Genomic DNA, 12,500 nt, shown 5'->3' with positions numbered 1-12,500 from the left:
CAGAGTTGGTCCCGTGTATTAAGAAAACACGTGATGTCTTGGTGCTAATGTTGCCAGCCTTGAAAAAGACGAAGATAAAAAGGTAAACAAAAACGCTAGAGTAACGGTTTATCTTTTATTACAGTTTTCTGATTTCTCCTCCACATTTTGCGCTACTTGTTCTCCCATTTTCTGCATTTATTCCAATTACCCAATGTTTGAAAATATGACATATAGTAAGGGAGAGAAAGAGAGAGAGAGAGAAACGGTTAGCCACACAGAACAGCTGATGCGCGCCGTCAATCCTATAGCGAAAATGGCCTATAAAAATAATTACTTGTGCCGTTTTTGTCGCTGTCTAATTACGAACTAATCTAAGGATGCATCATCAACGAATAACGTATTTCAAATCTGGCTCAATTTAGCATATATGTGCATGACGTATATTATATTTGTGTGTTTGTTTGTGTGTGTGTGTGTGTGTGTGTGTGTGTGTGTGTGTGTGTGTGTGTGTGTGTTTGTGTGTGTGTGTGTGTGTGTGTAAATATTCACATTAATATATATGTGAACATAGAGATACATGTGCGTATTTGCAATTTTGTTTGAAATTATGAAATAGAGACATCCTGGATGGGAAAGTCCAAAGAATGAATTGATTCTGATTAATCCCGTCATTTAACTCGAATTTCAAGGAATCCTTCGCTGAGATTTTTTTTACGTGATTAATTGGCAAGTGACACTTACCCTGAATGTCTTTACCGTATACGTATCTTCGTACAACCACATTCTTGCTTATACGTACAGGCAAGGTAACACAAACACACACACACACACACACACACACACACACACACACACACACACACACACACACACACACACACACACACACACACACACACACACGCACACACACAAATATCTATCTATATATGGTGTGTGTACATGTGTCTAGAGGTGTGTATATATCCATACAGGTCATTTATTAAGACAGAAAACTAATGTATATGCGTATCTGTATCCAAGTGTCCACATGTTGCCTCGGTATCTCTCTCCACGTCCGTCAAAACGCATAAGCTAAAACGCACAAGCTATTTAAAACCGCGCTTGCATAAAACCCGTAAACTATTGACCTTGATCTCCATGGGGACTGAAACGCGTACATCACCAAAATAATAACTCCTGATTGTGTTTCGCATATTTCGAGACTCAAAGAAAGAAAAAATAGCCGTTGTTTAAAACGACATAGGTCTTGGCGTTGACAATCGCAATGTTGAAGGTTATAACATGACTTGCTCTCTGTCCCCGTTCGTATTTTTCGGTAATCGTATGATAACCTCTGATATTTTGCTGTTCACGTCAACTGAGAACTCGAGCATATTGCTGACAACTAGAGCACCTTTACAGCGTCACTGAGCCGTTGGGATAAAGTCTTTTAACGTCGAATGATTCACAGATTAAACCTTTATGGGTTTGGTGTCCTGCGATGATAATGCAAAATTTTGATGAATGATAGTTTGCATTAAATAAACAAATGATTTGCAAACTTCTACTCACTGGTTCAAAAGAATATAGTCCTTATAAAACTGTTCTGGCTGACTAGACGAAAAATAACATTAATTTAAAATCACCATAAACTGTAATGAAGATTTACTTTTTTATTTACTGAAAGTGTGCGCAGTATGTCGGAAGTTCGCACATCCCCAGAAGACCCGACTAAGCAGCTACTTTTGCGTATATCAAAGCTAAATGTGGACAGACTACGCAATACCATCCTACCAATTCAGTACCCTGCAGAATTCTGATGCCCGACGTCACGATTACGTAATAGTTTGCGTGCCAAGAGCAAGAAGCCATAATAATTCTATCAAATTTGTAGGATGGCGTATCCTTGCAGTCATGTTTCACCATTCCTCCTCTCACATGACTGAAGAAGTTGGGTGATTCAGTGTGAAGGATGAATCACTCAAGCCTACGCAATAACCAACATTTACGAGTCAGTCAACCATCCACATCTACAGCAGGAACCGTCCATTTTCTTTGAATCTAAACCAACATATCTCCCTCATCTCAACTCTCCGAACAACGGAATAACTACAAAGACACCTAAATACGCAGCCTCATCCAGATACAGCAATAAACCTTCCAGAATACCCCTAAAGAACATCCAATCCTCGCGGTTTGACAGCACTTGCGTTTCATCCCCCGGGCCATGTCTATGTGGCATGACGTCATCGGCGAGAGCAAACGCCACGGGACGGCCATCTTGTCACAGTGAGGGGAGGAACAGCCTTATATTCCACCTGTTTCTTCGGTGTTTAAAGTCGCCTCTGCGAGAGAGTCAGGTCGCAAAAGGTCCACAAGAAGAAGATGTCGACGATGAATCCCGAATAGTGAGTATAGGGGGTATTTTAAGGCCGTTTTTGGAGGAAAATTGGAGTGTTGGGTGTCGGGAGGTCGATTTTCGTTCCCCGAGTGTGTGGTTCGATCAGGTGATCCCATTTGACGTTTCGTGTTTGGGTGGGCTTATTCTGCCTCGTCCTCCTCCTCCTTCGAGGTATTTCCAGCTCGATTCGGAGTGACAGAGAAGCGCAGAGGATTAAATAGCTGATAATTCCTGCGGGAGAAATGCGAATGAAATGGAGTTGTGTGGAAGGTGCTGTCACAGTCAGCTGAGCGGGGCCGAGGAGTTGGATCAGCTGCGTAGTAATATGACAAAGGAAATCGCTCTCTTTCTCGATTTTGGGAGTGAAATGGGGATTCTCGGGGCGGAGGGGGCATTCTCGGAGGCGTTCACTCCCCCTGCTAGATCTAGGAGAGGAAAATAGCTCTGCAAAGGGGATAGGAAAGTCCAGGGGGAAGATGTCCATAAGGCGGATATGAAGAGCCAAGTCGACAGTGTTACATTAATTACAGTTTTCCTTATCGCTTTTTCGTCCACTTAGTTGCGTAGGATTTGTGTCTAGAAAATGGTCTGGAATGATTCTTGTATTTGTGATAAACACGTTTTCATGCAGTTTGCAGTTGCCAAATACTTTGACATAAGTTTTTTCTAGATTTTCTTCATTGCTTGAACAGGAAAATTTTGTTATTCTTAAATGTAGACTTATTCAATCTTATAATGTAAAGAAACTGGTTTGATTTACATGATTTGACAGTTTAATGGTAATGGTTTGTGTCAAATTTAGGGTTGATGACAAAGTAATGAAATGGTGTACTAAGTATGTATGATTTGTAATTCACTTTTTTCCTTATTAGTGAATTGTTGTGCATTAAATCCTTCCTTTCTATTGAATCATAGGGAAAATTTGGTGTCAAGTCCACAATAAACCAGTTATGATTATCATGTTTTGACCTTATTGATATTAATTTTACCCTTTGTTTATTTTTTTATCACAAAGGAAACAAACACAAAGTAATGTCATTTGAAGCAAGGAAAATGTACCTTTGTTATGGAATACATATTATTTTACGGCAAAGAATAGCGTCTTGTATTAAAATTAACTCTTGTGAATTGTTTTAATTAAGATACCCCTGTTCCCTTGTCATCACATGACCACTGCTGTTCTTATCTCTTCTGTCTGATTGTTACTAGCCATGGTTGTAAGTAACCAAAGATAGAAATTATCCAACAATAATAAGTTTTGATTATAAACAAAAGAGATTATTGCATTCTGTGACCATATTAAAGGTGTGCTGTAATTTTGTTTTGCTTTTTTGGGACCGCTCATTGGTTTGCCCAGTTTTATCAGTTTATCTTGGGGGAGTGTTATTGATACACTGGGAAAGGCAATTATCTTTTTGAGGGTTCCACCTTTATTTGTTCTGAAGTGTTGTCTGCACAAACATTTTTTAGGTAAACACTTAAATATTAGCCTCTTATTGCAGTAGCAAATAAGAGGTTTTAGCTCTTCCTTTTTTTGTGATGTTTACCAATTATAGAGTCATTGTAGGTTTTCAGACAATACTGGTTGTAGTAACAAATTCTAACATCATCTGGTTATTTCTTGATACTCATTCATAATGTATTCAGACTCATATAAGCTTGTTCTTGTTGCTGTGGATGTGAAGGTTATTTTGAAGGCTTGTCAGTTACATATTCTCCTTTTTGTTTTCTTGCCCAGGAAGTAGAGGGAGGAGAATAATTAAGATCCATTGAGAAAACTGGAAACAAACAAACAATACTGACAGTTAATTGTCCCAAGAGTTGTAAATCATCATAGTTAGCACCAGGGATGGTATTACATGGTGATCTGTAACCTTGTTCGAAGGCCACTCCTCTCACACAGCCACTTTAAGATGGCAGGCAGGTTGGCCACTCAAGGAGAGGGAACAAGGGTATATGCACTTTTAGTATGGATGTGCACCCTCTATGCAATGTTGATGTGTTTACTTTTTATTGTGGTTGTCTTGACTTGAATTGGAGTTGGATTTAAATTGCTGTGGTTTAACGAGGTCAGATTAGGTACCTTTTCTTTACTTATAAAAGTCCTTAGTGAATCGAGGTGAATAGATTTCAGCTGATGATTTAAACTACTCTCTTGACGTGTGCATGCTGTGCATTTGCTCGTAATTTAAGTGAGGAATATCTGATAACTACATGATCAAAGTTTATTTGTATTTCAAGGTATTTTGATTGGAACTTCTAGATACGGGAAGGGCTCAGATGTGTTGGAATTAATTATATTGTTTTGTGAAGCTGTGATATTTTACTTCGGGGTCTTTGAATATATACATGGATGAAATAAGTTCAGTTGATACTGTAAAGAGACGGGAAATAAAGAGAACCACAAACCCTGTGGAAGTAGTGCATTCGTGGAGCACATGTAATTGGATCCCAGGATGTTTATTGTGTGTCAAGTGCACCCTAAAATATGAGGCAATTGTATGAAGCAACTTACTATTGTTGCAGTAGAAGCTGTTGGAAACTGAATGGCTCAAAACACTGATGCTTGATATTATTTGCATTCTTTAGAAATTGAAAAACATTGAACATTTTACTGCTGTTTAAATCTTGAAAAAGATTTGTAGAAGTTTTTAGTAAATTTTGGAATTGAACTGAAGGACCTTTGTTTATACATTGATAATATTATACAGATTTCTTTTCTGTGTGACTATTTCATATTTTAATTGGTAAATTGTGACAATTTCTGTCAAGGTTGTTTGCAGGTTAAGGGATTGTCATACAAAGGCAAATTATTATGTACTTTTTTAAATCAAACACCTATTATGTACTATTTTCAGAGTTGTACAGATTAGTGCTGATATATAGAAATATTTTGAGCCACTTTCTGTACTTCTGATAAGTCAAGTGAAGATTTTCAGTGTGAATATTAAAAAATCTTTTTTTGTGTGTGTGCCATTTTTAAATAATCATAACTAACACAGCAGGTCTAGACACATGCTAGAGAAAGTCTCGAATTGTCTTCTTTTACATTTGTTAGTTTAAGGGACAAATGATTCAATTGAGTTTTAAAACCAGTAATAATTCAGGGATTATTAAAGATTCCTAGTCTGCAATCATCATAGAAACTTGTTGACCTACTGGTGACAGATGGTTGTATCACATCTTGGTGAATATTGACAGACTAGGTGATGCCACATCATTTCTTGAGTCCATGTTCTAATGGGTTGAAAGCAGGACAATAGCCTAGGCGTACATCATTGTGCACTAATGTATGCACATTTTTGCCAGATTTTCACTCAAAAAAATTCTTTTCATTGTGGGTTCAACAAAATTGTGGAGGTATGATACTGAAAAGTAAATCAAAACAAAGGGAGTGGAGAAGTCGGCCAAGATGAACCTCAAAGGGTATGAAAGTGACATTCCTGTTCATAAATGGGTGTAAACATTGAAGCATACATACTCATGTGGTAGGAAGCACATAGAGCATCTAGAGAAAATGCTGATTGTAGAAAGTACACAAAAATTTGCCATTATTTGATAACCCCTTTATAAGTTTCTTGCTGTTTTGTGCATGTGAATGGGCAGTCGTAGTGTGCCGAGGTTTGATTGTTAACCAGACTGGTAATTGGTCTTTGTTGCTTAAGTTTATATCAGCAAGATAGGAACTTGGTTAGTCTGTCATACTCATTATGGAAGAGTAATGAATATTGTGGCTTTCTTTGTATATTTATTTGTAGACATGAAAATCATGTACTGTAAGAAGACAAATTGTTTTGGGCATAAGTTGAACACAGTTCATAATTCTTATTTATTTATTTTCATATTTTTATTGAACCTGAGTAGATCGGTTTTCTCTTTAACATGCTGGTCTTTAATAATTATAGAAAGTCCAACATTGGAATTGAATTATAAAAATGTTAAGAATGTGTTTACATTTTTGGTAAGCCCAAGTGTGTTGTTATATTTTTGATACTCCAAGAAAATGTTTTGGAAATCATATAAAGATGAATGTAGATATGATGAACCTCTACTTTTAATTATAAATATTATAGCAGGTAGCATGAAAAAAAAAACAAAAAACATTGAAACAATTATTATTTTTATTGTGTGCTTTCTTAGAAAACACATTGAATACGTACGCTGATTCCAAACTTACCATCTATGCAGGTACAGGTTCAGTAGAAATGGAATTAGAGATATGACACTATATCCATTCCACCAATGTAAATAAAATTGCTGAATTCCCACTTTTTAAATTTTTCAGTGACTACCTATTCAAGCTTCTGCTGATCGGTGACAGTGGTGTTGGAAAGTCTTGCCTCCTTTTAAGATTTGCTGTGAGTACTGTCTGTTGTGTCCATAATTATTTCTTGAGTAACCAATATGGGCTTTGGTGCTTTATAGTTAATAGCCAATAGGGTTAATTCTAAAGTCACATGTGATGCAATACAAGTTATTAATTTTTGTTGGTGCATAAGAATATCAGTATTATTATTGAACAGTCTGGGCATCGCAGTTTTGATGATTTATGTGTATGGGAATGGAAATAATATATTTTTCCAAATTACTTATATTCTGTGATATATAATACCTGTTTACTCCATTTCAGGATGACACATACACAGAGTCTTACATTAGTACCATAGGTGTAGATTTTGTAAGTATACATGTGATTAATGTATTATAATCAATATTTTTTTACTTGACGAAAGTTTGTGCATAAGAGAAGTTATATATTTACTATATATATACATTATATTTATAATGAAAGTTATTGGAATGATAATTCCATATCCTAATCTCCTTTGATAAGTAGCCTTAAGAAATTTTTTGTATAATAATTACTTTTGTTTATTTATTTTATTTTATTTTATTTTATTTTATTTTATTTTTTATTTTTTTATTTTTCCAGAAAATTCGAACAATTGAACTAGACGGCAAAACAATCAAACTCCAGATCTGGGACACTGCAGGACAAGAACGTTTCCGAACCATCACATCATCATATTACCGGGGAGCTCATGGCATCATTGTTGTATATGACACTACTGATCAGGTAAGAATATGTCAAGAGATTTCATAGGGAAAGATTCAATTATAGGTTTATGGGCTTAGTTCTTAAGGATAACCAGGAAAATGCCTAATGACACTTGAATTCCTTACAGGAATCCTTTAACAACGTAAAGCAGTGGCTTCAGGAAATTGACCGATATGCTTGTGAAAACGTCAACAAACTTCTGGTGGGTAACAAGTGCGATCTCACCCACAAGAAAGTTGTGGATTACCTGACAGCAAAGGTAAGGTGCTATCTATTATTATGAAGTATGTTTTTTAACCAGTGGTGAGAAATAAAAAACACTTCATCATAATTTTATATAATCATTATTGAGATTATTATTACTTATTGTTGTAGTAAATATAAGTATTGTTAGTATCAGAATTACTATTGATATTGTTTTAATCAGGTAATGAGTTTCCTCCAGTGAGCTTCTTTTGATTGCTGTTTGGTCTTGATTACAGGAATATGCAGATTCCCTTTGTATCCCCTTCCTTGAAACATCGGCCAAGAACGCGACCAATGTAGAACAGGCCTTCATGACCATGGCGGCTGAGATCAAGAACCGTATGGGACCCCCCTCCGGAGGTGCTGCTTCCACCCAGGGGGTCAAGATCAACCCCAGTGCCCCCGTGGAGCCAAATACAGGTGGCGGGTGCTGTTGAACACACTCATAGGTACATCGTCTCTTTGTATTGTTGAACTGTTTTTACGTTTCCTTCTTCCCTTTTGTTTTCTTGAATTTTTGTTCATTATTAATTTTTCATCTACTGCATGTGAAAATGGTATTGTCTTTAACATCAGTCTTCATTATCTCTTGTTAAATAATGGTTGTATTAGGTGTCTTGATGTTAATGTTAGTATTCTTGACTTTATCTTTGTATTTTTAGTGTGTCAATTATTTGACTATCAGTTATTCAAGACATTTTTGTATTTGATGAAAAAAAATCATTATTCAAGATTCTAATTTATTTTTTGCTTTCATAAGCAAACATTATTGTTAATATTTAAACTAATAATACTAATAAATTATTGTATAACATGATGTAATTTACGTTTTAGGAGTTGTCTAAATATCAGCTAGGGTTTGTTGCTCCTCACTTTTGATGCAATGTATGAACTATGATGGGAAAGGCACTTGAGTTTTCTTCAGAATATTTAAATGGATTAATGCTCTGTGATAAGATACTTAAGGATTGCAGTCTAAGATTGGAAAGAGTATTGTTTATGTAATATTTGTGTTGCATAAGATTGTTTGAACGATTACTTTTGGAATAACACTGGAATGATTTTTCTTGTTTATTTATTTTTAATGTAATGACAGCATTGTAATTTATTTTGACAATTAATCCTTAGAAGTAGGTTGAAGATATGAAAAGTCTAACTCGAGCAGAATTAGAGGATCAGTGGCTGTGGAATAATCATTATGAAACATCTAGTTGTATTGTTAGTTATCCCAGAACATGTTGCAAGGCTCATGAAACTGCATAAACATTAAAGATATGAAATCAAGAAATGTTTCATGAATTCCTTTTTAACGATAGATAGGAACCGGTCTAATACGTGACTGAAAGTTAGAGGAGGCTTGGTCTTGTCAGTAAAACATACTAAACCATTTCTATTCTTTCACCCTTTTTCATTCTCTCTTTTTTTTCTCTCTCTTCTTTTTCCTCTCTTTACCCTCTTGTATTTTGCTTTCTTTTTCTAAACATTGTTTACTTCCCATCTTATCATCATCACCACCTCTTGTTTTTGCTCTTATTCGTCTTCTTCTTCTCCCTCTTCCTCATCTTCTTCTTCCTCATCTTTATCGTCTTCTTCTTTTCTTCACAAAGATGTACTTGTCATTGGTGGCAAAGTAAAAGAGATGAGTTATTATATAATCAACAGATTGGTGATGGTGATTAAAATACAAATATGTAATTTAGACATATTAAGGCAGTCGTCACCAACTTTTGAAGTGCAACTTTTGCCCCATTAAAAAATGGAGTAGAGTCACGTACATTACTAGCACACTGCACTGCATCATTGCTTGTGTATGGCGATTCAGAAGTCAGGTTCACTTAGATCTGCTCTCACTGATTTGTATACCCTCTCTTACCTGACAGTGATATTCTGTATGGATAAATTTCATATTCTGAAGTACTGAAGATCATGAATTTTGACATTTTTAAGCATTCGTTCATCAGTAAGCACTAACAGTGATTTATATCTTGAGTCAGAGACAAAGCATTTAGTAGCATTGATTATACAGTGACTATTTTCAAATTAGCAGTGCTTAGTTTGGATATTGTATATTGGGTTTACTGGTTTGTGTAAGATATTCTTTATGGAGAAAGCATCTAAAGGAAATTCTGAAAGATAATTGAGAAGGCAATTGATATATTAAAAGCAATTATTAGTTAACATGTAATCAGTGAAACATATAGAAAGTATAAAACAATATAACAAGAGAACTAAGTCACACAGGGAAATGTTGTTGCCATATAACTTTCTCTGAAGATTTATTTGGAAATCAGATTTTGAAGGAAATTTTAAGAAATCTCAGATTTGGGTGAAACCCCTAAAAGGACATGAAAAAGAATGAGTTGAAGGGTTTTATATACACTATAAATCGTATAACTCTCACCTCTTTAAGATTTTTGGAACTTTCTAAGAAAAATCAATGAAAAAAAATATCTAGAATATACAATAGATCTCCTTCATTCATTGTACATCTTTTGATTGTATTTACTTTTACATGCATTGTTGTGATTTTTGTTGGGCAATAGATTTGTAAAAAGACTGGTACTCCTCTGTCTGAACATAGATGCAAGGCAATTTCTCCCTGAATTGATAAGAAAAGAGAAAGAATGTGTGTGTGAGTGAATGTGTATGAGAGTGTGGGGGGGTGATGTATGTATGAGAGTGGGTGTTTGTATGTATGTATGAGAGTGGGTGTTTGTATGTATGTATGTATGTATGTATGTGGGTGGGTGTTTGTATGTATGTATGAGAGTGGGTGTTTGTATGTATGTATGTATGAGAGTGGGTGTTTATATGTATGTATGTATGAGAGTGGGTGTTTGTATGTGTGTGTGAGTGAGTGTATGTGTGTGAGTGAGTGAGTGTATGTGTGCGAGTGAGTGTATGTGTGCGAGTGAGTGTATGTGTGCGAGTGAGTGTATGTGTGTGAGTGAGTGAGTGTATGTGTGTGAGTGAGTGTATGTGTGTGTGTGTGTGCGCGCGCGCGAGTATGTGTGCGTATGCACGCATGTATAGGAGAGAGAGAGAGCGGGGGTGGGGGATGTGATTATGTATTTATGAAAGTGAGTGTGTGTGTGTTGTATATGTATGAGAGTGAGTGTATGTATGTAATATTTATGTGAGAGAGAGTGAGTGTGTGTGTGTGTGCGTGTGCGTGCGTGCGTGCGTGCGTGCGTGCATGTATGTGTGTGCTTGCATTTGTGGATGTGAGTGTAGGTGTGTAGATATAAGAAAACCTTCACAGCAGTTTTATGATTTAACCCTTCAGTAATGGGTATGTCTACAGCTAGCACAAAGTAATGGCCTCTGTTGCATATACGCATCATGACTTGCAACAGGTGGGCTGGCTGTACAGCTTAAGCCTAGCAGCAATGTCTATACTGTTGCGCAATATTTCATCACCTAAAGTCAGACGTTATCCTCATATGGTTAATTGCAAAGGAAACAAAATCTTTATATCCAATACTTGAAAAAAATATTTTTATTTAATTTTTTTTTTTTAGTGTTCACGAAAACCTCACCCTCATTTATTCTTTCCAGGCTAACATCAAAACATGAGAGGTCTGGGGCATTGGGACAGCAACGGGATTCCTGTAACGTCACTATCATTCACCTTAAATGGCGCAGTCTGACCCAGAAGTGGTGGCTGTCAACTTTCACAGGCGCTAGGTTGTTTTGGTGCCCTAGACCATAATTGCCTGGTGCCTAGATCATTGCATGGTGCCGAGGAAGAAGTTGGCGCTCGTGAGAATTTTCTAGGTTATTTTTGGTTGGAAGACACAAGACATGGTGTGAAAAGATTGACAGAAGACTAAAGAATATCTCTTCATGGCTCGGTATACACATCAAGAGCAACTGTATGTTACATGGGACAGTTATATTCTTGTTCCTCACAATCTGATCTGCGTAAGTTGGTGGAAATTGAATGCTCGCCTCAGAGTTCCATTTCAAGACATGAAATTTACCATCTGTGATTTGCTGGTCTGCAAAATAAACGACTAAGGATGTGCAGTCTAGTGTTACCAAGGGACTCTGCTGTCTTTTTTTTTTTTTTTTTTTGTTGCTAGAACAACATGAGGACTACCTGCTCTGTACATAGAATTTTTTTTCTTTGGACAGAGGCAAGTATTAGAATCTGTCGTTTAAACTAATGTGCAGAAAGTAAAACATGTTATGATATTGCTGATAGTTCATCAAAGGAAGCAGGTGAAGAGCTGCACACTCAGTAAGACTTTTCTTCCCCTTTTTTGTAACAAGTGCTGAAATAGATTCTTCTTTTATTTATGGTAGGCACTAGGGTGTTTGAGTTAATTGTTGTAGCTATTCTGTCCAGGCTGTGAGTGTAGTGCTGTTGACCTGCTTCCTCCGTGCTCATACTTTTTTCATGTTTTCGATGATTATTATATATTGGGTGAGTTAAAAAGTTTTGTATTATTTTCTGAATATATTCTGGTATTTAAAGATAAAACAACCAGTAGGAAACCATGGGATCAGTAAAGCTTTTTATTAGGATCACGCTGCTGTATTGAAAATAAAGAAAAACATCAGGTTTTCTAATTGGTCTTGTTTTTGCATCTAGGCAACACCTCTCCCCATTCTGTTATAGCTAGGCCTGTCCCCACAAGCATGTTAGGATATACACAGCACATGATTTGTATGTTGAGAAGATATTTACAGATTTAAATGATATGGTTCTATCTCATACTTAATACACTTCAGTTTTTGGCTCTTGAATACCAGTTAATATGTTCACTGCCCTTCTCTTCCATGATGATTAGTTGCTCTGTGTCAGCAGATACTAGACCACCTGCT

At 36.2% G+C, this 12,500-nt stretch overlaps 1 protein-coding gene across 1 annotated transcript in view; it reads left to right on the top strand.

The window, feature by feature from the left end:
* The first annotated feature begins 1,183 nt into the window (after positions 1–1,183).
* Positions 1,184–12,500, top strand: part of Rab1 (RAS oncogene family member Rab1) — a 12,344-nt gene continuing 1,027 nt past the window's right edge. Inside the window, exons 1-7 of the mRNA XM_027376995.2 lie at positions 1,184–2,372; positions 6,651–6,723; positions 6,996–7,043; positions 7,299–7,442; positions 7,552–7,683; positions 7,907–8,119; positions 11,229–12,500. The exon at positions 11,229–12,500 is cut by the window's right edge and continues 1,027 nt beyond it. Of these exons, the coding sequence (XP_027232796.1) occupies positions 2,350–2,372; positions 6,651–6,723; positions 6,996–7,043; positions 7,299–7,442; positions 7,552–7,683; positions 7,907–8,107 (621 nt within the window). The 5' untranslated portion in view covers positions 1,184–2,349 and the 3' untranslated portion in view covers positions 8,108–8,119; positions 11,229–12,500. The remainder of the gene's footprint in view (positions 2,373–6,650; positions 6,724–6,995; positions 7,044–7,298; positions 7,443–7,551; positions 7,684–7,906; positions 8,120–11,228) is intronic.

This window comes from Penaeus vannamei, chromosome 24, assembly GCF_042767895.1.
Source record: "Penaeus vannamei isolate JL-2024 chromosome 24, ASM4276789v1, whole genome shotgun sequence".
NCBI lineage: Eukaryota > Metazoa > Arthropoda > Malacostraca > Decapoda > Penaeidae > Penaeus > Penaeus vannamei.
This window is presented reverse-complemented; position numbering and strand designations above follow the sequence as displayed.